The following is a 26,657-nucleotide window of genomic DNA, read 5'->3' on the forward strand; positions in this document are numbered from 1 at the left end:
AGCTGAAACCAAGAGTTGGACACTCGACCAACTAAGCCACCCAGGTGCCCCAAAAGCTTTTTTTATAACTCATCTAATGACGAAAACTGACCTGAATGCACATGAGCTATTTATACCCTTTACTTACCCATTAGTGTGAATATTCTTATATTTTTGCCACAGGAAAAAAATGTGTTATGATTACAGGGAGCTACCACAGGTCCTACTGGGGCTATTAAATAATACATTACACGCCGTGTATCAACTTTCCTAAATCTGAAAGACTCTTGTGCCACTCACTGATCAACTCATTGCCTCTCAACCACAAAACTCCCTTCACTCACTGCTGTGCAAAAATGGATCTGGGCCCTTGACACATTTTTCCCTTGCCAGATAACGTGATGTTAATAGTAATCACAGTGACCAGTAGAAGATGCTGGAGAGACACTGCAGGAGGAGGGGGTTTTCCTGTTCCTCTGTTTTTCATCCTGGTTCTGGTGTATTTGCCCATCAGGCAGCGTGGATTACTCTGTCACCAGCTGGACCCCAGGACCTGACCTTGACCACTCACATGCTAGTACCCACCAGCCTTTGTCCTACATTTTTCCTTAAGCTCTTTTTTCTAGCTTATCTCCTAATTCAGGCAAAAGTCCCAAGGGGTATAGCACCCCGTGATGGAAACCGAAACCACCCTGCAAGCAATACTGACTGCCTGGACAAAGAACTCTGGCGGCCCACACCACCCAGACCCGTTTCAGCTCCACTTCCAATTTCTGTCTGTGCAGAAGCACCATGGAGTGACCTATGTGGTGACTGACAACTACCTTCACCTCATTATACTAAAATCTCTACCCAAGGAGGGGCACAAGCCTCATTTACCTAACATACAATATATGTATAGGCACATTTCCTTAAAGCACATGTGTGACCTTATGCCCACCTCTGTATGTGATGAATATTCATCCTAACCCTAAATGAAAAGAACCCATTCACCCATGCTTGGGGAGTCACAGCTTTGGAAGTTATTCCTCAGGATCTCCTTATCTGCTGCAAATAAAGTTTCCTTTGTGCGATAATTCCGCCTGGTAGAGTTTCCTATCTGTGACTCACCAAGGAGCAAACTCACTTTAGTTTGGTTACCACTTCTCTAGCACAACTTTCCCATTGTCCGGCAGCAGTGACCAACAGCACCAAGCAGCTTCCCCTCACACCCACTCCCGTGCGCAGTACTGTGCTGAATGCCTTCCACGGGACACCTGGCCACGATCAGCTTTCCCCAGCACATTTCACTGACGTCGCACCAGAGCTGCTTCTCTGCACACCTGGACCCTTCCCAACAAAGCCACGCTCTCAGCCTGGGGGTCTCTTCCAGGAGTGCTCTATCTCAGCCCCCAAGAGGGGGGGGGGTCTTCCTTAGAAACTCTATCTCAACAGGAGTGGGGGGGTGCTCCGTGGTGCTCTCAGCCGTAAGCGTCGTAGTCGCCCCCTACACCTGCCATTCTCACAACCTTTAGAATATATTTAGAACGTCTCTACTTCATGATAGCCAATCCTTCATTACTGCAATTTCTTGTCATAGGTGATAATTCTTTATATTAAATTTTCTGTGTTTAGATTACTGGGTGGTTCCTCTCTCCTGACTGAACCCTAACATAATTCTGAAAACTAAAATGTGCCTCATATAGAGGGGTTTGGGCTAAGGGGTTCTGGACCTAAAATAATAATAGCACCATGGACCACTTCTAATATGCCAGGCGCTATTCCATGCGCTTTGTGTATGTGAACTAATTTAATCCTGATAACTATCTGCTGAGGTAGGGACTATTGTTGTGCTCATTTTAAAACAGAGGACACAAAGATTCAGTAAGTTCCGAGGTCACACAACTAGTGAAGGGCAGAACTGGGATTCAAATCCAGGCAAACGTGTGGCCGTGTAAGCCTGGGAGTGGGGTGGGCCGGGGACAGGGAGAGAAGTGGCAGCCGGGAGATCAGCTTGAAGGCGACTGGGCAGCCTCTGCCACGCTCTCGGGGCCCCACGCCCACTTCACCGACTGCTTGCATCCCGCTGCCCGGGAACTATCTGCCTAGTGGTCCAGCAGGTCCTCAAGGGCAGAGCCCATGTCCTTTCCTCCTGGACTGTCAAGTGCTTAGTGGAAAGCCAGCCTGGGCACGCTCAGTATTCAGTCAAAATCTGCTGGATAAATGACATGTTGAATGAAGCAGAACTACAGACCCAAACACCAGCTAAACAACGGGCTGAGCCTCCCGAGTCACGTCGCATGCTTGGAGCGTGTTGGCCTCGTGGGTCCTGTTCTGGGAGCTCCTCTGTGTCATCTGGCCTCACATGCAGACATCTGACAGTGATTGACAAAATGACCTCCTGGATCTTCTCCAACTCTTGGACCCATCAGAAAGCAAATCTGGTCACAGGACTTCTCTGTGCAACACCCTTCAAGTCTCTGGGAACCACAAGGCAGAGACCAGTCCATGGACCTGGCCCGACCTACATTCCAGCCTCTCCCAGGTCTACTCCTGGCTTTACTTTCTGGGGGCCAGCAACACTGAACTTGGAAGGCTCTGTGTATGCCGTGCTGCTTTCCCTACTCTGGGCTTTTGACTGTGCTGTCCTCTCTGCCGAAAATGCCTGCACTCCCCACTCCACGTGTAGCCCTTTCCTTGCCTGGTTAAATCATCCCACTCAGCTTCAAAGACTTAGGTGAAGATCCCCCCTTCCAGAGCCTTTCCTTGCTCCACCCACCCAGCCACCTAGGTTTATCTGCTCTCCTGCGTGCTCAGTTAGAACCTGTACCTCCCCTCACCAGAAAGAGATCCTACTATTCTGAATGACCTGCTGGGTGTATGGACTCAAGGTTAGTGGTGAAGGCTCAGGATCCTGCAGGCCAATCCCACTTCCATCAGTGACCAACTGTGTGACCTGGGGTGCAACATTTCCTCTGCCTGGTGCTTACTGCCCTCATCTATAAAATGGGGCTATTATAGTATGTATACCTTTGGGTTGCTATGAAGATTAAGAACAGGAATCTATATAAAGTATTTGACACTGTGCCTGGCAAAAGTAGCCTGTGTGGTATAGTTCGTATGATGAGTGTCTGATGCTCAGAGGCTGCAGGTTACACCCCCTCATGGCCTCACTACCTGGAACGGTGTCTGGGCCACCGCAGGGAATAGTGCACAAATGAACGGACTCATTCTCCCCCCACTCCCAAGCCTCCAAACTGGCCCACAGCCTCTGGTGCCACCCACACTGCCATATCCACCTTTCTGATCGGGTCCCTCTGCTCAGATCATCTTTTGTGTAAAAACTGTCCATGGGTTCCCTACTTCCACAAGTCCAGTCTCGCCAGCCTCCCAGCCTCCCAGCAGAGCTCTTAACCCTGCAGTTACTTAACAGACATCTGGAAGTTCAGTAACTTTGGCCTACTTCCTGTTCTTAGAATGGGTTCCCCGCTTTCTGCTACCCGAGAGGCCCCAATCCTTCCCCAGGGCCACCTTAAAAGTCACCACTTTCTAGATGTCCTTCCTGACCTCCATCAGTGTGATCTGCCCCTCCCGGCACCCCACAACACTGGGCTGACCCCTCCTGCAGTACTAAGCATGCTCTGCCTTGTGCATACATCACCATGAGCTTGTCCAGGTACCTTGTACCCAGCTTCTGAAGACAGGGGCTGTTTTCTACACTTAACACACAGTAAGCCCCCAAACCAAGTAAGCTGGGACCCAGAACAAAAAGAAATGGCTGAAATTATTATAGTTGAAACTCAGAAAAAGAAAGATAATATGGTTAAATAAAAAGCAGTATGCACCATGTGTTCACCCATTGGTATTCCAGGTTAATGTCTAAGTTAAAAAAAAAAAAAAAGAGGCTGATATGTTAATAAGGAGAGTGGCTTTAAAGAATACATACGTCCAGGGTAATATGCTAATCCTCCATAGGAAGAGAGGATTTTTCCATGAATTAAAAAGGAATCAAAGTAGCTGGAAGAGATTATGACAATTATGCCTGCCTTGCAGAGTGTTTTATCCACCTCTACCCAACACAACACACGAACACACTCATCTGATGAGAAAATGGAAAATGGTCTGTGTATTCGTGTCTTAGGGCTGCCATAAAGAAGCACCACCAACTAGATGGCTTAAAATAACAGAGATTATTGTTCCACTGTTCTGGAGGGTACAAGTTCAAAGTCAAGGTGCTGGCAGGGCCACGCTCCCTCCACAGCCTCTGGAGGATGCATCCATGCCTCTCCTAGCTGCGGGTGGACCCAGGCGTTCCTGGGTTTATGGCAGCATCACCCTGGTCTCCGCGTCAGTCTCCCCACAGTCCTGTCCCTCACTGTGTCTCCGCTCTTGTAACGAACCCAGTCAGTCATATGGGATTAAAGGCCCACCCTATTCTAGCATGACCTCATCTGAACTAATTATATCTGCAACGACCCTATATCCTCAGAAGGTCACATTTTGAGGTACAGAGTTTAGGACTGCAACATATCTTTTTGGGGACATGATTCAACCCATAACATTCCATTCATCCATTTAATGGAGGATGTGCTCCTGGGAGAAGGACCTCACCACTCCCAAGGTCACACAGCAACTAAAGGCATTTGCTCCACTGGGAACAGACTAGAACATGGGACAGCAAACCACAACGTGCCAAAACCAGTCTGCTGCCTGTTTTTGCAAATAAAGTTTTATTGGAATACAGCACAGTCATTCATTAATGTATTGTCTCTGGCTGCTTTCACACTACAACGATTGAGTTGAGAAGTCGCTGCAGAGACCATATGGCCCACAAAGCCTAACATATTCTCTGGACTAAAAGAATACATAACATACACTGGCCAAGTTTGGAGATGGACCTTCTAGAAACAGGAGGAAGCCCAGGCCCACATGGCAGCTCTCTGGGATCCCTTCTCTCCAGCTGGAACCTCACCCAACGGGCTGTCCTACTGGGAAAGCTCCTTCAACATTACTTTCCTCTGCCTAGAGAAATGGCAAAACATAGCACTATAACATTTGTGCTGCTAAAGCTAGACAAATTAAATTCTATGCGCATTTCCAAGAGACAGATATTAATTCTAACTGGAAAGATCAGAAAAGACTTTCTGGGAAAGGAAAGATTTGAGAGGAGCCTGAAAAGAAGGATAGTGGGCACTCAAGAAATCCTCTAAGCCTCCCTGAGCCACAGCAGATTACCTAAGACTCTGCTGAGCTAAGAGACTGAGTTCCCTCTTGCTGCAGGTATTCAAGCCAAAGATGGCTGACCTCTTGGCAGGGATGAGGTTGGGGGAGATGGAGCAAGATGAAAGATAGTGCCTTGGAATTGTGGATTCTTCAGTCTCATCTCTTATCACTTGCTGAGCAAGAGACACACAGCACAGAGACAGCAGGGCCTGGAGGGCAGGAGGGAGAGACAGACTTAAACAGAGAGTGGAGAGGGTTGAGGACAGGAGAGGGGTAGAAGAGGCATACTCACACCCAAAGTCAGAGAGCCCACATGAACCACGCAGAAAGGAAAGCCATCCCAGCTTCCTTCCCCCTTCACTGCTACAGAGCAAGAAAGAGCAAAAGCCTGACAACTAGGGTTAAAACTAATCAAATGTCCCTTCAGTACCTCTGGCTTGGCACCTGGCAGCCTTCTTAATGTGCCCCATTGTTTCCTGGCCAGGCCTCCCACCGCCAGGGGAGGGGAAGGGCAGCAGTCCAGCCAGGATCTGAGCTGGGGAGGGAGGCACAGGGAGGCACACTCCACACATACCGGGTGGACTCCTTAGGGAAACCCGGGCACTCCAGAACACAGAAGCCCTGCCTACCCCAGCAGGAAAGAGAACAGAGCAGACAGCAATGTCTGACAACTGCCCAGAGCGAGGGGCACAGGCAAGAAGACTAGGTTGGAAAGCTGACGAGTCCCTCTTACGGTACTCTGCTGGCATGCCAGGGACACATTATCCCCACTTTACAAAGGAGGAAATGGAGGCCAAGAGAGGTGCCATGCCTTTCCACGGTGTCAATAAAGCATGGTAGTTAAGAGCACAGGTTTGAGAGTCAGAAATCTGAGTCAGAGTCCCACCACGTGCGTCCCCTGCAGGCCTGGGAAGCTGCTTCCTGAGCTTTGGCCTTCCCATCTGCGAAATGACCACAGTAAGAGCGCTTACTGCACTGAAGAAATGAGAAGGGCCCAGGGCATGGCATGCCCCAAGAACTCAATAAATCAATGATCATTATTGTCAAAATAAATTAATGACTGTTATTGTCACTGCTATGGAGCCTGGGCTCAAAGAGAACAAACTCAGCCCCGGACCAGCTGCCACACCTTCTGGGCCCGACACCCCGCCCCCTACTGCCACACCAGCAGCCACCTGGCACCTCTAAAGGAAGGTTCCTGAAGCAGGTGGGGGGAGGGGAGCTGCAGCCACTCCCGCCCCAGCAAAGGGTCCCGTACTCATAGACACAGGTAGCTGTGTTCAGCTGAACTGCCTCACCCAGTTAGCTCAGAGCCCTCACACAGGCCCTCTCTTTTCCAGAAGTGCCCCCAGATGCCTTTGAGGCCCCCTCAGGCAAGGGAATGTGGCATGTGCCATTCCTTCTGGAATGCTGTCCTTCCTCTCCTTTTAGACTCCCACCACGCTGGCAGTAACAAGAATGCACGTTCTGGGGTTTCCTGACATGCCAGGAAGTCCAAGGCAGAAAACAAAGTGGACTCTGTGCTCACATCATTTCTAACAAACCTACAGCGGCCCCTGACACAGCTGCAGCAAACGTTATTAGACAGGGTAGCCCTCAAATTCAGAACACATAAAAACACAGAAGAAACAAGGTAAATGGTTCTTGGGCTCAGACAGAGCTGGAATATAATAAGTGACTTTGTTCAAGAGCCTAAGGTTTATATGTTTATATTTCCAAGTAAGCATCCCTCCCACCCCCGAAAAGTGCATTAGGCTTCGAGTCAAAAAGGAACAGCCTCAACTTACTGGCTCTGTGACTAGTCATGTCACTTATGCCCTCTGAGTCTCGGTTTTCTCTTCTGTAAAGTGGGGGTCATCAGCCCTGTTGGGCCTCCACCATGACATAAAGAGAACAAATTAGACAAAGGTTATAAAGGAGGGCTCCCAAACTCACATGTCTCCAGAGGCCAGGCTGGTTATGAGAAAGGGTGAAGCACCCAGGTTTGAGCTGAGGCCTGTCCAGAGCAGGCAACTGCTACCTAGATCCAGCCACTTTCTTCTAATTTTTTTCTCATAAGCCAGAAGTGAGAATTTTTTTTAATGTGAAATATCCCAATGTTCAAGTACTGACGACTTTCTAACACTTAAAAATAAAGACGCCCTGGGGCACCTGGGTGACTCCATAGGTTAAGCGTCTGACTCTTGGTTTCCACTCAGCTCACCATCTCAGGGTCATGAGATCGAGTCCCGCATCGGGCTCTGTGCTCAGCATGGAGTTTGCTTGAGATTCTTTCCCCTCCCTCTCCCTCCCTCTATGCTCCTCTCCCTGCTCTTTCTCTCGCTCTCTCTCTCAAATAGATAAATAAAATCTTTAAAAAAATTTTGTTTAAATAGAGATGCCCATCCAACTATGGGCCAACACTGGGTGAGCCACAGGAGCCAAATGGTACTTCTGGCCACAGGCCACCAGTCTGCAATCTCCATTAAAGTATACATGTAAGGTTTAAAAAAAAAAATAGTACAAATGTCACATGAAGTTCTTAGAGGGAGAGAGTCATTAAGGTTTATTGTCAATAAAATGACCAGGAATCCTACTACAGATCCCAACGCCCCCAAAACACGATCACAAACTTTTCCCTAGTTAGGTGCCAGATTTAGAAACTTATTATTTCACAAATAGACATGCATATACATTTTTTAACTGTCAGCAGCTGACTCTGATCAATACTCAGGAGGAAACATGCAAAAATAACAGTGTTCAGTTGAGCACATACAACGTGCTTCAGCAGCAGGAAGTAATTCTCACACACATTCCCCCGCCAGATGTTTCCAACCTGTTCCCTTTAAGAAACCCCCTCCTCCAGAAGCCCCTGCCGGCACCCTCTGCTTCACATCTGTAACTCACGGGAGAGATTCCTACACACACAATCCCGGCTAACTGGGCTCCTGGGAGGCTGCCCGAGGGAGCACGTGTGGCCTCCTTGCGTCCTGGGGAAGAAGGTAAAGGGAGATTCCCCCCAGGTCATAGGGCCAGGAGGTGGTGAGGCTGCAGAAGGAAGCCTCAGGCCAGGTGCTCCGCGTGAGTGAGACACCCGGGTTGGAATCCCGTTTCCATCACTTCCTAGCTGTGTGGCCCTGGAGATGTCACCGAATCCCTCTGCACCTCAGCTTTGTCATCTTTAATGCAATCCTCACCCGGACACTGTGAAGCAGTGACCACTGAGCTCATTTTAGGATAAGGCTGGAGCTGAGGTCCCGAGTGGGACACAGAGCGAGCGAGCATGTGTCAGTGGTGGGCCTGGCATCAGAGGAGCTTGTCCCCACTCCCGCACTCCTTCCAGCTCAAGGGAGAGATGCGCAGAGCCTTCCTAATGTTACACCTTCCCAGGGAGGCCCTGGTTCCATACTCTCTCCCCACTCCCCACTTACAGACACCTCCTCCTTGCCCCCATGGCAGGAGGGCAGAGCACCCATCCTGGAAGGGCAACAGACCACAGGCATCAGGGGAAACACAACTTTAGACACCCCAGAGAGTCCTCATGCCCCCTGGCAGAGGCCCATCCCGGATCCCAGATCCTGATTCCACCGCTGGCCCCTGACAGAGTGCCACGAATAACAGACACCGCAGAGCCCTCTGGGAGCACTGCTTGCCAACCTGGGAAACTGCAAATAAACATACTCCTCACGAATACAAGTTCAAAGACAGTCCCAGAGTGCTCCTGGGGAGAATGGAGTGGGTCCCTGGGGAAGCTGAGGTCTGCCTCTCACGGGTGCTGACAAGTTGAGGATGTGGGCCGAGAGGCAAGAATTTCCGGATGGATTCTCGATAGAATTTGTTAAACACGTGCATCCTTGGCCCACCCCAGACAGGCCCCATCATGCTCCTTGGGCATGAGCCCTGGAGTCCCCATTGTTAACAGGCTCCCCAGGGATTGCGAAGCACCCTCGAAGAACCGCTCTTCAAGGCTAAGCTGCCTGCACTCGGCCCGCACTTACTGAGTACCAACCATATCATCCACTCGCTCTTCAGTCATTCAGCAAATATTTTGGGCAAAAGAGAGTGGGTGACTGAAACAGAGGTTAGTCCCTACCCTTAGGAGCTGACACTCTGGACAGACCAAGTAAAAACAATGACACTGCATGGTACATTTATAGAAGGGGCTCTGGGTCCCTGCAGGAGAGAGCATAACTGCAGGCTGCCGCTACAGGGGTGAGTGAGGCTTAGGGGCCAGGTGGCAGGGAAGGAGGTGTGAGAGGCAAGGGAGCAGTGCGGGTGGAGGCTGAGAGACATGGAAGAGCCTGACAGGTACAAGGAGCGAGCAGCAGGGAGAAGCACAAGGCCGTGCCTTCCTGGAAGGTCCTCTGATCTAAGCGGGTGGATGATGAGATCAGTGTTCAGGGGAACTAAGCCCAGGGAGCAACTCCTGGGGGTGCCTGCATGGCTCAGTCGGTTAAGACTCTTGATTTCAGCTTGGGTCGTGATCTCAGGGTCGTGAGATCCAGCCCCGCACTGGATGTGGAGCCTGCTTAGGATTCTCTTGCTCCCTCTCCCTCTCCCCTGACCCCCTCTCGCATGTATGCTCTCTCTAAAAACAAAAAAACATAAAACCAAAACTTCCTGGAGATGGCAAAGAATACCTCCTAGAAGGATGCAGAGGAGCTGGGTTCTTGCCTAGGGTAGGAAGTGGGAAGGTACCCTCAATAATTGCTTCAGATTCCAAAGAGGCAGGGAGTGGGGTACAAAGAGCAGCCTGTGCAGACGCACCTTTCTTCCCACCCCCAATCATCAGTGAGACCGGCCCTGCTTCACCTCCGAATGCCGCGCCATGAGGCCAACCACCTATCCTCAGATTGCTCAGCTCCCAACAATTCATTCATTCAACCATCAAAAGAACCCCCCAATATATAGAATACTGTTCCATTTTCCAGACCAAGAAATCCAGGCACAGAGGTCAAGTGACTTGCCCAAGGCGAGGGATCTGAATCAAGCAGTGTAGCTCCAATCAGAGCCCTACACATTGCCTCACAGTGTCTCAATCTAGGAGGATGGGGGAGTCCCTTTGCCCATGGGGTTTCAGTGGGGGGTTGGATGAGGGTTCGTCTTCAAGGTCACACTACCACCAAGTGATCTCGTGGGTTCCTCCTCAGCCACGGAAGAGGTTCAGTCTTAGAACAATGGTCTTTCCCATCTGCTCAGACATCAGGGCTCCCCTAGCAGCCTCATAGGAATGGATGGAAGGCCAGGGTGGGAAACAGGTCCTTCGTCCTGCTTAGGCATCGGGTCAGAGACCCACAGGCTCAAATACCAGCTCTACAACCACAGGCTGCATATCCTCAGCCAGTACCCGCACCTCTGTGAGCCCTGGTTCCCTCCTTCATTGCTGCCTGTTTATAGTTGGGAGTATCTAACAAGACATACAGGTAAAGGCTTCTTAGTCCAATGCCTAGCAGAGTGAGTGCCAAACACATGGTAGCTGCTATGATGACGATTATTAACCTCATCATTCTCCCTGTCATCTGTGTCATCATCACCCTTATTAGTGTCATTTAATGCTGTGGCTTTTATCACCTGAGCAAACACAAGAAAATTCAGCATCTGAAGCTCAGAATTCTCTCAAAACCAAAGGGAAGGAAAACATGGGCCTACTTTTTTCTCTTCCTTCTCCTATCTATACTCAGCAGAGGGCAGCAAAAAGGAACCATCCAAAGATAAGAGAGAGAAGAGAGACACATGGAGAGAAAGCTACACACTCATAAATACACACCCACCCACCACAGCAAGCTGAATTGTTTAGCTTCTTCTAGCTTCCAAAGTATGAACACTCCGCCTCCTCCAGCTAAGAGGGCCAGGCAGAAAAAAAGTCGAAGCTGAAGAGACAGAAGTTCTTTTTCAGCTCGAGAGAAATTTTCAATGAACTGACTTTGAATGCGTGTGTGCACGGGGAGGGCGGGCAGCAGCTCTCAGGACGTCTGGGAGGGGAAGGAAGGCAGCAGCAGAACTCACAGGCAAGATTAAATAAAGACAGCTTTCAGCCGCGCTTCATCTCAGCCCTCTACTCCACGCTGGCAAGCGTCCACACTCCAGCTTTCCTCAGGAGGACAGTGAGGCTCCCAGAGTTAAGCATCCCAGCCAAGGGAGGGCAAAGCTGGGATGAGAACACAGACCTCCAGACTGAAGGTTCAGTGATCGACGCTGAGTCCAGGACGGCCGAGAGGTTTCACCTCACGGACCAAGCCTGATTCCCCCAGTAGGGACTGCTTGGGACCTTGTATCAGAGAGGTTCTGGAATGGACACTTGTTGCCTTCATCCCTAGATTGCATTTCCCCTCCTCTCCATGAAAGCATTCGGATTTTTCTCTGGGAACTATTCTTCCTACAATTCCGATAGCCCAAGCCTTACCCTAGCTCCAGGGTGGGTTAAGTCAATCAGCACACTTGTTCTTGACAAGTGTGAATGGTTCAGAGAGCATATTCCATCTAAATTGGGCTGACGATACCTAAAGAGATCTTGCTAGTGCTTAGAGGAAAAAAAATTTCCTCTCTCCCTTCTAGGGAAGCTGCCAGAGGAGACAGAGATCTGGGTATGGATATGAGGTCGGAAAAAGCTACAACCACTTTTTGCTACCACAAGGGTTCAGTCTAGGGCATGAACCTCTGGATCAGACCATACCTGAAGCCATTGCAATTACCAGAGCTAGTATAGCCCCTTACTCATTTCAGCCCATTCTGTTTCTTACAACTGATAGAGAATCTACAGTGACTCTTTAGCTCACACTAGCTCCATCTGCTACAGATAGCAGTAATGATACCACGTGCGATGCACCCATTTAATTTCTTAATTTCCGGGCCGGATCCATTTGCCACCCTAAAATCTAATTCATTTTACTTGCTTTAACACTATAAAAACTTGGCAAGAAATGTATAAAGATGGATCTGCAAAAAAGCCAGGTGAGTTCCAGATAATAACTGGTCAATAAATACCAGCCTCCAAAACTCAGAGTAATGATCTTGACTCATGTGGGATAATGGTAGAGAAGGATCAATTATTAGCATGTGGAGGGAAAAATATTCATGGTGAAATAGAGAAATAATGTGAAGAAGAACCAGTTTCTGATCTGCACTCCCCACTCTGAGAACAGATCTCCCCTCTCCTGGGCCTCAGTTTCCACACCTACAAAACAAGGCAGGCAGACTAGATGACTTCTGAAGCCCCGATACATCTCGATCATTCAGCAAACATGTTCTGACCGTCTTCCAGATGCCAAGCCTTATGATATGTGCTAGAAGAGGATGCAGTTCCTTCTTCGAGACATTTCTAGAAGGGGAGGCCACGATGCACTCGTTGGCCACAGGAACTCAGCAGGTATAGGGTACCTCCTCTCCCCACTGCACTGGGCGGGAAGACAGTGGTTCTCTGAGAAGCAAGACTCTTATTTCAGTCTTCCTGGGAGCTTGGATACATAGATGAGATGCAGAGGCTCAGATACCTACAAAATACAGAACCCACTGTAAACACCATCATGAGCAGTTAGCTACCACAGGACACACTGTGGGCCGCCAGTTTGCCTTGGGGTGTTTTTCAGTGATGGGATCCCGATGCCATCTCTGTGTAAGAGTTGACTGTGGACAAGGTACAATTAGCAAGCTAGATGGTTATCTTTGAAACAGGTCTTTGCGTTTTCATTCCTGATTCCATTACTTGTCATTGCGTCACTGGTGTCAACAGATTAAAGACTGAACATCCTCAGAGTATAAACACATCCCTAAGTAGGAGTGGCTTCATTACAACCTAGGTACGGGGAGACCTGTTTTAACATACTTCTACCGTTCGGGCCCTCACAATACATGCTTCCAAACAAACTCACGGAACTCCAGGAAGTTAAAGTTGGAAACATCCTAACGATGTCACAAATAAATTTTAATGCCATTAATTCCCCTTGAGTAGCAGTGTCAAGAAACCAAGTTTGGACTTAGTGGGAAAGAGACTGATGAGCAATGTCTGCCCCAGCCGGGGGAGGGGAGCCCCATTATGATAAACATTTACCTTTCCTCTCCTGAATATAAACCTTCACTTCACAGTTGAGAGATCCAAGGCCCAAAGAGATTAAATCACTTTCCTGAGGTCCTACAGGGAGTTTAGGGGCAGGAGAGAGAACTAGAACCCTGGCCTCTGTTCCAGGCCTTCCTCAGCTGGGCTCCTGAGGAGACTACAAACCTAGGAGGACAGGAGGAATGCAGAGAGCCAGATTTGCTCAGGTAAACCAACGACCCAGCCCCAGTGGCATCAGATTTCAGCTGGGCATGCAGAAAGACAAGAGATTAGCAGGATAAAGGGTCCCAGCCCCTCTGTGGAAAATTAAAGAAATCATTCCAAGGCTACATTCCTATGGTACTTAACTTTCTGATGGGTAAGGCTCTGCCACCAGGAAGACTAAAAAGGGGTGGGGTGAGGGGGGAGATACTGATTTCCGGATGTTCTAAGAATAAAGTTCAGCTCTGACACAATGAGAAAAACTCTTGATACTTGAAAATTAAAGTCATCGGTATTCTACTATCCTACCAATTTCTCTTCCACAGTGGCTATTATCCAATGAAGTCATTTCTCACAAGAGATTATGGCTCTGAAATGGGGAGGGACTGCATCACGTTTCCTCACATGGGTGTGTGATAGCTAGTTCCCAGGTCTGGAGTAGGAAACAGACTGCAGGATTAAACCAAGATAGTAAACAGACTGGGGCTAGGAGGGACCCCTAAATTAAAATGAAGATGGCTCTAATTGAATTTAAATTTAAATAAACAAACAAACAAATAAAATGAAGATGGCTTCATGACTGGCTTTTCTTGCTCAGTTTTGCAACTCTGAGAAGCCAGCTGTCTGACCAGATGAATGTTGAAATCCTAAAAGCATTTTGTGTCCTTTATAAATCAGCTGCCCTACCCAGCTCCAGACGTATACCTAGGATGAACTAGCATGACAGTTCTATAGACTTACACTCTAGCAGATGATAAATGCTCTTCACTTGAAACCCTTTATTCTTCAATCCAGTGGAGAAGTCAAGGAGTTAAAAGACTGCTCTAACAGTGGGTATGTTACCCCTCGAACCCATAGGGAACATATTTTGCATTTGGATACAGTCCTGTCAGACTTCCTTCCAGAGCCTCTGCAGTTATTTCTACCAGAAAGATCAACAAGGTGCTCTGGGATAATTCTCGACAATTACAAGAGTGACAAGCTGAGCTCAGAACTGGTCAGCCCTGTCGAAAGAAGCCCTATGTGCTCAAGATGCCAGACTTCCCAGATAGCAGGCGGACGTGTTCCGCGTGCGTTCCAGCGCCCTGGGACGAGGGACAGAACACCATCGCGCTGAGAAGTCAGCCTCCTCCCTCAAGGCCAGCTGACATTCAGATGAGGGACCGGGGGGCCAAGCCCAGTGCAGTGCATCTGCAGGAGAGTGACACAAAAAGTCACTGTGTGGAAATTTGGCAGAGTATTCCTGAAAGGCAGCAGATGAATGCTGAATCCTACAGCACCTAGCAGAGCTTATCGTTGGGGAAACAGCTCCTTTCTGCTGCTCCCAGGAAGCACAGGGAGTTTCTTTAAAGCAAGGATAATCCATCAGTACACCCCCTCCCGTAACCACCACCACACCCTTTCATGTCTTCTTCCTCCTCCTCATGATATTCCAGAGCAAAAGAAATGAACAAGAACTAGACCTTCCCAGATGAGCCTGTCTGTCCATTCCAGTTAAGGGCTCTGAGCAGTGCCCAGCTGTTGCTCCCCTCTCTCTTCACCCAAAAGGCTGCCTTACTCCATCAATTCCCTCTTGCACAAGTGAGTAATTTACTTTGAAAGCTCAGGCCAAACTGGCAGTTAACCTTGACCTTCTCTCTACACATCTGGGTCTATAGAAAATGAAAATCAGGACGTCTCTGGCATTCACGGCAAATGAAATACGAGGGCTTTCTTCGGGCAGAGGCAGGATGTCAGGAGCTATTTTAGAACTGGCTACAGCTATTCTGAAGGAGAGTTAGCGCTCAGGCAGGACACTCCCCACCTTGACCTGGGGCTGTGTCCAGAATGGAGCCCCCACAGCTAGGGCTGCTACAAGGAACCCCAGCCTTCAAGAAAGAAAGAAGTGGCCATTGTACTTCTCATTGATTCACTGATGGTATCATAACGCTGGACCTGGACCAATAACCACATTTTATGGATGGAGAAAGGGAGGCTCAGAGAGGGAGATGAGAGGTGATCAAGGACACACACAGCAAGTTAACGGTAGTGCTGAGGACAGAACCCTGACCTCCTGCCCCTGATGCTGGCATAGGGGAAGAACAGAAGAAAGATTTCATGAAGGAAAAACTCATACATGTACAGAATTTAAGGGAAAGAGGTCTAATATGGCTGTCAGGGTTTGAACTGGGGGTTTAGTGAGGGAGCTGAGGGAGCTTAATTTCCAAACAATAAGCTCTACCAAAAAGATCACCAAGGCCCTCCAGGACAGTTTGCAACAATTACCAGAGTGACAGGCTGTACCCATATTGGTCATCCCTGTGGCAAGCAGCCCTCTGTGCTCAAGATGCCAGACTGCCCGGGCAGCAGCCTGATACCAGGAAGAGAGAGGAAAAAACATCAACCTCAAAAGTCAGCTTCTTCCCTCATCCTGCCAACAATCAGTCAAGTTTGACCCCGATGGACAAATCATCCACTTCCCATGGGGCCAAAGAAATCCTATAAGAAAACCTGAAATGTCCCACCGTGTGAAACAGTCCAAGCATGTATACACTCACTCGCACCTGAGCCAGGAGCTGGGAAGGCAGGAGTGCTCTGACAGAGCTTTCTGCCATGAGTCTATATGTACGTGTAACACAACACACACACACACACACACACACACACACACACACACGTGGGTGAGTTCAGAAGAAGCAGGAACAATTAAGATCCTAGTCTTGGCTGCAAGAAACAACACACCTAACCAAACTGGACAAGTTCAAAAGGGATCATAGGTACTCCCCGCAAGGGACAGGGAAGGCACCTGATGTTCCATCCTCAGGGCACACAGTGCACAGATAGCCTCTGGGGAATTTGGGGGGGTCCCTCCACCAGGACTCCCACTTCTGGACTCCCAAAAGGTCAAAGGCAGGAGGTCCCTCAAGAACCAGGTGCTCCCTTCCTCCTCCAGGACCTGAAGCTCCAAGGGGAGCATGATCTTTGCTCCAAGGAACCCACAGATCTGGGAAAGAGGGAGGGTGAGGAGGGGAGAGGGTAAACAAATGGGGAGAGGAGGGAGGCCTGGTGTCCCACTGGGAAGATGGGAAAACAGGACACGGGCTGACCTGAGTAGGGAACACTGGGATCAGCAGGTGGCGGTGAAAGCAGAAAAGACCTCAACACTAAATAGAAGGACTGGCAGCTGCTGAAGAAGGAGTCACCCTGGGATACAGGAATGCAGACGGGACTCTCCAAAAGCAAGAGATGCTGGGAGGTAAGGGGATACCAGACATGGACAGAAAGGAGGATGGTAACCTAAGTAAGAAACAGACCTTCCAGACTGAGCAAGAGGAGTCTCAGTTTCTAGTTCTGATTCTGCCTCTGGCTGACGTGGGGGCCCTGGACAAGTTCCTGTCCTTCTCCCAGCCTCAATGTTCCCAATCTCCAAAATGGGAAGAACCGAAGAGTCTCCGCGGCGCTGACACTGAGAAGGCAAAAAGGGAAAGGTGGAGGAAGGAACCGAAGGCTCCAAGTGAATACGGGGAGACAGTGTTCCCAACCTCACGCAACTGGGGGACTCACCAGTCCGGCCGCCGGGACCACCGCCGCCCCCGATCCCCCCGGGGTGCCGTCGGGCTGCCGCTCGCGGTACAGCGCCCAGAGCCCCACGTTGGGCAGAAGGACCAGGGCCGCCAGCACCAGCGCCACCGCCTGCAGAAGCCGCTTCTCCTTCCGCCTCATCGGGGCCGGTCAGCCCCGCCGCGCCCCGCCGGCCTCGCCGCGCGGCCCCCAGCTCCGCGCGTCCGCCCGTCCGCCCGGCGGCGGCAGCAGCTCGGCGAGGAGAAGCTGCCGCGGCGCCGGCCCCGCTCCAACTCCGCGGCACTTCCGCCGCTCGCCGGCCGGGGAGCCGGCCTCTGCCACCGCGCCGCCGCCACGGGGGGGGGATGTCGTCGCCGCTTCCGCCCCTGAGCCGGCCGAGCCGCGCTCCCCGCGCCGCCCTCCTCTGGCTCGGCGGCCGACCTCTGTGCGCCGCGGGCCCCGGCCTTCTCGCGGCTCTTGTCCGTCCGGCCCGGCGAGGCGGGGGCCCCGGAGCTGAGCTCTTCCCCCTCTCGGGCCGCGATGGTGCGGTCCGCTCCTCGGCGGCTGCCCCGCCCGTGGCAGCTTTGCGAAAGTCCCGGAGTTGGCGAGTTGGGCGCTAACTGGTGCAGGTTGAGCGAAGGTGTCTGTCCGCGCGCTCCGACGCGCGGGGAACACCCCCCCCCCCAAAGTTCTGCCCGCAAGCTCTGCCCCGGACTGCCCCAGGAGTTTGCGAGCTCCACAGGGGTGTGCAAATAGTGCTGGAGCCCGGCGGGACGCTCGGGACTGTGGCTGCCCACCCCCCGCGGCTCCGCTCTGAGGACCAACTTTGTCCGGGGGACTTGGTAGTCCCAGGCGTGAAATGGAGCCTCAGCTGTGCTCCCTGCGCCGGGGTCTGCGGCGGAGCCCTAGTTTTCTTCCTCTCCTGAGTTCCTGGCGTTAGTTGTGAACGCCCTCTGTAAACTGTGGAGTCCTGCGCCCGCCTGCCACCCGTCTGTTGTCCCTGCACGGCGGCGGGAGGGGACCGGAGCTTCCCTGCAGGAGCTTTTCCCACGCAAGCCCAGTCTCCTTGGAGTTGGAATGCCCAATGAATACTTCTGGGGGGTTAGCTCACGGAGCCCTTTCTCGAAAACTCTTGTCGGTTTCTATCTCCTGTTCAGCTACTCAGCAAGCCGCTAGTCGTGAATGTCTTCTGTGTGCCAGACACGGTGCCAGGCACCGGGATGAAATGAAAACAGACTCGAGCCCTGTCGTCTGGGAGCTGAAACATTAAAGGCATAATTGCATTAGGCGAGGGAGTGTGTGGATGACCGTGAGGAGGGCTCTGAGGAAGTCGAGCTGCCCGGGCTCTGTGAAGGGCTGCGGAGCTGACTCCACCGCGATGCCTGTGGCTCCTCAGGGCTCTCCACCTAATTGCCTCCTCTCTGATGGCGAGGAATGACACGCCCTCTCGGTTGCCTTCCTCCTTGCCACCCCCACCTGCCTCCTCTGGATTCTCTGCGTCTCCCGCCCAACCACGAACCCCCATGCCTAGCCCTCCAGCCTTGGACAGCCATCCCGACGTCCTCCCCGTTCTTCCAGCTCCAGGCTGAGCGATGGGGATTCAACTTTGCTGAAATTATAGCTTGGATCTGGACATTTCCAAAACCTTAAAGACTCCCATCCCCTAGGCACCAGAGTTCACACTCCTTGCTTTATCTCCTCTGTCCTGCCCTGTTGCTGGCTGTTTTCCTTTATGTGCCGTTGTCCACGAAGTTCCTTCCACCCTGAAAGCTCTCTCCTCTATATCTCACATCTATATTGATGGAAATCTTTGTTCATCCTTTCACATCTAGTTGAACTGCTACCTCCTCCATGAACTCCTCCAAAACTCCTCCATAGAGGGCTGCCGTCGTTCTTTGGATTTCTGGCACAGTAATGCTGACCTTTTATTGAAGGCTTACTTTGTGCCACGCACCATGTTAAACCCTTGACACACATTATCTCTTTCAATGCTCACAGTTAGCTACCCTGTGAAGTAAGTGCTTTTCTTATCCTCCTTTGCAAAGGAGACTCATTAAAGAAAGCCACTTACCAGGGTTTTAACAAAGGGTAGATAGCATCACCCCTCTGCTCAGATCCCTCCAGTGGTTTCCCATCTGGATTTCTAGAAGGAGCTACAAGGAACGATGCAAGACCATATATGAAGAGCCCTCACCTTTTCTTTCTTCATTGTGCCCCAGCCCATTTGCCTTCTTGCTGTCATCAGAGGTTCTTTCCTGCCTCCGGGCCTTTGTACTTACTGTTGCCTCTGCCTAGAAGGCTCACTCTTCTACCCCTGGATCTTAGCTCTATACCTTAAAAAATGTTTTAAAAAATTATTTTAGTGATAATATATACATAACATAAAACTTACAATTTAAACCATTCAGTGGCATTAGTACATTTGCATTGTTGTCCATCATCATCACTATTCATCTCCAGAACTTTTTCATCATCTCTAATTGAAACTGTACCCGTTAAACCTTTCCTCTCAACTCCTTGTAACAACCACCATTCTACTCTCTGTCTTTATGAATTTAACTACGTACTTTATATAAGTGGAATCATACGATATTTGTCCTTTTATGTTTGGCTTATTTCACTCAGCATAATGTTTCTGTGGTCCATCCATGTGGTGGCGTGTATCAGAATTTCATCCCTTTTGAAGATTTAGTTATATTCCATGGTCTGTATATATCACACTTTGTCTATCCATTCATCCACGCATGGACATTTGCATTATTTCCACCTTTTGGCTATCGTTATTAATGCTTCTGTGAAGAGCACTTTGCTTTTTATACTGCAGATGATAACACAGTATTTATGTAATTGAATTTCCATCTGTCTCTGACAAAGGTGGAAGCTCCTAGAGGTGAAGATGATGTTGCAAAATTCTTTTATGTGCCTTCACAGCAAAGGACAATGCTAGGAACAGAGTAGTTAGAGCGATCCTTTTATAAACACAAGGCTCACTCTGCTCCTGGGAACTTGCCTGGGACTTCCCTGTGTGTTAGAATAATCTGTGAGAATCCTTACCATAGGTCATGAGGCTCTACATGATCTGACCCAATTTCTAGACTTTGTTCTCTGTCCTTCCCTTCTAGTTACACTAGTCTTCTTAATGTATGCCTCAAACGCACCAAGTTGATGATGGCCTCAAAGGCTTTGCACATTTGCTGTGCCATTGTCTAGCAATCTTGTTCTCTAAACCTCTGCTTGGTTCTCCCCCTCCCATCTCTCAGGAACCAGACCAAATTTTCTGCCTTGGAGAAAGCCTCCCTGACCAGCTGATCTAAAATATCAAAGCGCACCCCATTTCCATTTGCTTTATTTTTCTTTAGAGCAGGTATCCTTTACAGAATGTTCTGCCGCTGCTAGGACATACTTCTCTTTTTTTGGAAATCAGAAAACTGGTGCTCCTTCCAAGCAGAGGAATCTGCAAAAAAGTCCCCCCTCTTCCTGAGCCCAAGCAACAGGAGCTGAGCCAGGGCACATGGATTTCAGATCACCCAAAGCTAAGCTATGGCCCCTCCCAGGCCTGGAACACAATAGGTGCTCAATAATTACAGGATGAGTAAAGTATAGCAGCTAAAGTCATGTACTGGAAAATCTTCAGTGTCTCTCTCCTCCCCACCCCTTCTTCCAGCTCCCTAGAGGAGTCTGTACAAAATTGGATTTGAGCTTTTTCTTGTGTCTTACCGAGTGACTTGTTGATCAAAGCTGCACAGCAGCTCGGTCAGCCTTCAATGGAAACTCTAACCCATGAACCCAGCTTTAATCCCAGGGCTCTTTGATCACCTTCTACAGTGTGGGGATGCTGGGGGGAGCTCCTAGGGCTTTATCCCACTCATTGAGACCATACCATTTGAGACATGTAGGCAGCCTATTAGCTCTGGCTGTTTTTCTGGGAAAACTGATCTGGTCACTGACTAAAATTGAACAAAATATGTTACTTTCAGACTGACCTGTCCTAGGCCTATTGTGGGCATTAAATGAGATGATATGCATAAAGGGCTTACTGCAGACTCCTGTGCGATGAAATAGTAACTTTGGCTGAAATAAAAGTCCCTCACCACTAGGAACACTGAGGAGGGATGAAGAGGATTTCAGCTCCATGGCAGGAATCTTCACTAGTGGCCTGGGCCTCTTCAATCTCATCTCCTATCATTCTCCCATCACTCCAAACCAGCCACACCCACTTTCTTCCCAGTTCTGGCCCCACTCTGCCCAATCCAGCCCCAGGGCCTTTGAATTAGCCCTTGTCTCTGCCAGGAGCATTGGTTCCCCGATCTTCCTCCACTATTCCTCCCTCTCATCCTTCAGCTCTTAGCTTAAATGTCACCTCCTCACAAGACCCTCCCTGACCGCCCCCCTGAAGTACTGTTGCCTACTTTACATCTTGCTATGTTTTCTTCATAGTGCATATCCCTCTTGGCCATAATCTTCTTTATTTGCTTATTTACTTGTTTGTTATTGAGCTCCTCCAGATAACACATCAGCTGCATGGAGCAGAGGCCTTGGCTGCTCCTTCCCTGCTATATCCCCAAATCCTGCACCATGCATGCCTGACACATGGAAAGGATTTCATACCAATATTTGATGAATGGTAAGTATCTCCTCTCTTCCCCCAACTTCCCATCTTTCCTTCCTTTTCTTCTTTCTCTCTCTCTCTCTTTCTCCTTTTTCTTCTTCTTCTTCTTCTTCTTCTTCTTCTTCTTCTTCTTCTTCTTCTTCTTCTTCTTCTTCAATGAGCTGCTTATTCTCTTGCTTACTTTTCAGTGTTCCATCCTGTCATCAGTAACAGGCAGATCTTTTGGAATCCCCTGAGACTTACTTCAGCAAGAAGGGTCAACCGGAAGAGAAGTGATAGGGGCAGGTCCTCATCCTTCCTGACAAAGATATGAAAACCTTTTTAACCAGATGTCTTCACCTTGGCTTTCTTAGGGTCCTTTGTTGCTGACCCCATTTGTTCAGGACTATACCCTCAGCCTGGTCTGGCCTAGACCTGAGCTGAGGGGGTGTGAAAATGGAATAGAGCGGCAAGCCGGGGGTATGGGTCTGCAACTCAGTCTACCTCAGACACTCTTTAACCTTGGCCAAGTCACTTAGCTGTTCTGAGTCTGTGAAATGAGGATAACCATGACTCCAATGATGTAATTTTCAAGCTGGTAAGACAGTGGTCTGCCTGACCCTAAGCAAAAGCTAAGATGCTCTGCGTGTTGGACTTCTATGCCTGCTGCAAACCTAAAGCCTTCCTGCTCTTTCTCTCCTTGGAGATCGTCAAGATCAGCGTACATTCTCGAAGAACCCTGCCTAGCTTTCTCAACAAACTAAGCTCCCCAGTTGGGTGACCTCTTAGCAATGCCTTTCCTTAACAGTCACAATGTTTACAGTTCCTGGATGATTGTTTGATATCTACCTCCTCCACTGGACTGTTAGCCCAATGAGGACTGAGATCATGTTGTTGTTTGTCTGTTTTGCTCCCCAAGATACTTTCACTGTTAGTACCATACATGGCCCCAAATAGGTTCTCAGCAAACACTTGGGAAATGAATGAATGAATCAATTAAATCAATCAAGCATTCACCTCTTTAAAACCTGCACTCAGGAAACTCATTAACACTGGTGTCAATGACCCAAATTGCTATCTCTATCAGGCTGGTCATTTAACAAGGCTCCAACTTCTAATATAGAGGAAGAGAACAAAAGTCCTGAGCTGAAATTTCTCCAGCTGGCTCTCAGCCTGGATCAGTCCAGACTTTGCTCTTAACTTCCTGTGTGGCTCAGACAGGCTGCTCAAATTCTCTGAGCATCAGGTTTATGATGTATGGGCCCGTGAGTATATGTGATAGCAGGAATTAGAAAGGTCTTGATAAATATAGAATATGGCTGCATTAAATAAAGCATCAAACCAGAGCTCTTTGAGGTCTTTTTAAATTCTAAAATTCGGGGACTCAATCTTGCAAGGTAGGGTGGGAAAAGGGGAGCCAGACATGGAACACCACTCAGGTGGTTCAGTCCAGAGTGTACATTTAGTGGCATTTCAGCTCTAGTTTGAATAAAAAGAAAGGGTGTGCAGGATGCCTATTTGAAATGACCTCTAGACAGAAAATCGTCTGTCTCTCTCTTGGAGTCTACTTTGTCATTTCCATGATGAGATGCCAATTAAACCAGTCCTGCCAACTGTAAAGAAATGCTGCTGAATCGAGGCAGCAGATGCAGAAGGTGCTTCACGTAGGATATGTTTTGAAAGAGCAAACAGAGAATGCCATAAATCTCAAAAAGTAAATAGACTACGTCATTAGTTGGGTACATCTCAAACAGAGTATTAGTCGGGAGTGTCAGATGCAAATATCAGGTGTATAGGGAGTCATCCTCCTCCTGGCACTGCCACTAAACTAAATATCAGGGTTTGGGGAATGAGAGTGCTTCCTGTTTAATTATTTTTCATTTTTGCGCGAAGGGAAAAAGTTGTACAAAAACACAGATGGAGAGGTGATGGGGGGCAGGAGAAAGGGGCTGCGTCGGAGTCTGAGACTCTTGGAGAAGTGGCTCCCCTCTGTGGAGACCTCTGTAAGGTAAAGGGCTGGTTGCTCTATAACCCGATGGTTTCCACCTTGGTGGTGCCTAGAATCACCGGGGGATGCCCGCCCCGCACCCCACACAAATGAAGCCAGAACCCCTGGGAGTAGGACTTGGCCATCCCCAGGTGATTGCAATCTGCAGTCCAGTTTGAGAGAACCGTTGCTCAATGGCTTTCAGGCCTCGAAAACCCTCCTAAGGGTTCTTTTTGTCTAAGCGGCAGGTCATCTGATGTTCCACTAGGTGGCACCTTCCAGCAAACTTCAGTGGGTCCAGAGAGGTCTCGTCTAGGTCTAACTGCAAAGAGAGAATTCAGAAAACAAGCCTTAGTGGTCTTTACTGGCTACAAAGGGTCTGCACTGTTGGTGAGAGGGCTTAATTTGTTGGTTAACAACTCTCTGATGAGTGTTGGAGCCACAGAATATTAAGATGCATCCCTGCTAGGAAACTGAGGCCTTGGGAGGGGCAGCTCCATCCCTTAGGGCTGGGCTCACCCATTCACCCATTGTATCTTACGCCCAATCTGTCCAGCAGGAACAAAAAAAAATCTCCCCCGGGGCGCCTGGGTGGCACAGCGGTTAAGCGTCTGCCTTCGGCTCAGGCGTGATCCCGGCGTTCGGCGTTCGGGGATCGAGTCCCACATCGGGCTCCTCCGCTGGGAGTCTGCTTCTTCCTCTCCCACTCCCCCTGCTTGTGTTCCCTCTCTCGCTGGCTGTCTCTGTCGAATAAAAAAAAAAAAAAAAAAAAAAAATCTCCCCCAAAGTCCTCAACGAGCCCCATTATGGGCAGTGGACATCTGTTCTTTTTATCAGGTTAGCTAACCGCACCCTGAATTTCCTTGGGGATTTACCTTTCTCCATATCAGCTGGGAGCTTAGATCAGTGCTGACCCCAGTCTTAGCTTCTGGCTTAGCCCATCAGAGCACGCCATCCCTTTCCCCTGTAATGACTGATTCAAGGATGGATCCCTGCTTTGCCTAAGGCAAATTAGAACAACTGCATTTCAGTTCTGTGGTTTCCATGTAGAGGCTCTCGGGAAGTTGTGGCCACTTCCAGTTCCGAGTGCTGAGAGAATTGGCTGTGGGCCCCACCCTGAGGAAGGAATGTAGGAGGCATCCTAACGTTTGCTCCTCCCAGCTCCCTGCCCCAGAGTGGCTCTAGACAATACAAGGGTGGACTTCCTTGCTCACTGTTTTCCTGTTGGGGTTAGATCTTGGCCAGGATTTCAGAGGGAGAGAGAAGAACCAAGGCACGGGGTTTCTTTGGCCAGCTTCCTTCCTGGGACACGGGGCTGGATGTGTCCGCAGTAAAGGCCGCACAGCTGCGGTCAGGTGGGCCTCCCTCCCTGCATTCCGGTAACTGCGGCTCCCTCACGGCCTCCAGCTGGACAGCACAGCGTGGCTTCCTGCCCTGGGGTACTGCACTCTCCCTTGGGGTTCTCCTGTCCCGCTGTCCTCTTACTAAACTCTCCTCACGCTGCCCAGGATGAGAGAGCCAGAGACCCTGACTGAGTCAAGTGGAGAAGCTTCCTGAGAAGCTGAGAACAGCACCAACAGAGGAGAGCGGAGCTGAGAGGTCACCCAGTGACCCAAGCCAGCCCCTGACATCATCCTTGCCTCCACTCCGGCTCACCTCCCGCACTCAAACAATTACCTAATAATGCTGATTTTATTGCCTAATAAATTTTAAATGTATCCCTTCCCCTCTGGGCCTCCTATATGAGACATGTTTCAGGGGCCTGCAAGAAGAATCCCTATCAGAACCCTGCAACCTCAAATGGCCGAATTCCCTGCCTTGTGAACCAGTCCCCGGCCATATCTCTGGGTGGGCCCTTGGCCGAGGATTGGCCTGACCCTGATGGAAAGGATCAGTTGAGCCATTCAGAGTCTGTCTCAGAAATTGGAATCAAGGGGCGCCTGGGTGGCTCAGTCAGGTAAGCATCTGCCTTCGGATCAGGTCGTGATCCCAGGTTCCTGGGATCGAGCCCTGCATCGGCTCCCCACTCAGTGAGGAGTCTGCTTCTCCCTCTCCCTTCCCCCCCCCCCATGCTCTCTTTCTCTCTCAAATGAATAAATTAAAAAAAGAAAGAAAGAAAGAAATTGGAATCAAGTGCCACAGAGGGAAGAAGGCAGCTGCTGGCTCTCCCTGAAGGTTGCAAGTTCAGGTAACATCAGGGTGGAGATGACTCCTGGGCCACACGCAAAGAGAAGGTACGGGAAAGCAGAAGCCTGGAGTAACACAGGAAGTGCATCAGTCAGAAGAAGACAATGGAGCAGAAATGAAAGGAACAGAGGTGCTGAGAGAGAAAACTATGCAAGAGAACTACCCTGGCTCCTGGTTTTCTAGCTCCAGTGCTGGTTTCTTTTCAGGCGAGGTTTCCTGCTCTATTCCCTTTCCTGAAGTTGTGAGTGATCTTCTGTCCCTTCTGATCAAAGGAGCCCTAGCCTTGGCACTGTCATCTTGAAGTCCAGGTCAAAGCCTTTATCATCTCCCACGTGCGTTGTTGCAAGAGTCTCCTAACTCCACTGTCACTGCAGTCCTGTATCCCTTAAACGTCACCCTCCCCACTGCTGTGCTTATTTGCATGGTTTGCAAACTTGCCATGTGGTTTTCCGTGTGTGGGGAACTTAACCATGTTGTCTCTCCACAGCCTTTTGTGGATGAGTTCTTACTTAGATGTCAGCTCTTCCTGCCTCACTTACTCACTGACTCCTTACTCCTCCCATCCATTGGAGCTAAGAGCCCCTTCCTCTTTTTCCCATACTGCTTGTGCAATTTCTGCTTTAGTATTTACATATTCATAAAGATGATGATGGTGATGTCAGCTAACATTTATGGATATCTTACTACATACCAAACCCTAAGCTAGCACTTTACAAACATTCTTTCTTTTTCTTTGTTTGAGATTTATTTATTTATTTGGGTGGGGAGGGGCAGAGGGAGAGGGAGAATCCGGAAGCAGACTCCCTGCTGAGCTCGGGAGCCCCTGTTGCAGCACCCTGACCCCAGCACCCCAAGATCATGACCTGAGCCAAACTCAAGAGTCAGCTGCTTATCCGACTGAGCCACCCAGGCACCCCCAAACATTATTTCTTTTAATCCAC

General features: G+C 49.7%; 1 protein-coding gene across 1 annotated transcript in view; it reads right to left on the reverse strand.

Moving 5' to 3' along the window:
* Positions 1 to 17,238, reverse strand: part of GALNT10 (polypeptide N-acetylgalactosaminyltransferase 10) — a 212,798-nt gene extending 195,560 nt beyond the window's left edge. Inside the window, exon 1 of the mRNA XM_045791964.2 lies at positions 16,958 to 17,238. Within this exon, the coding sequence (XP_045647920.1) occupies positions 16,958 to 17,116 (159 nt within the window). The 5' untranslated portion in view covers positions 17,117 to 17,238. The remainder of the gene's footprint in view (positions 1 to 16,957) is intronic.
* Between the last annotated feature and the right edge of the window lie 9,419 nt (positions 17,239 to 26,657).

This window comes from Ursus americanus, chromosome 15 (assembly GCF_024610735.1).
Source record: "Ursus americanus isolate L20-20 chromosome 15, mUrsAme1.1.p, whole genome shotgun sequence".
Lineage (NCBI taxonomy): Eukaryota > Metazoa > Chordata > Mammalia > Carnivora > Ursidae > Ursus > Ursus americanus.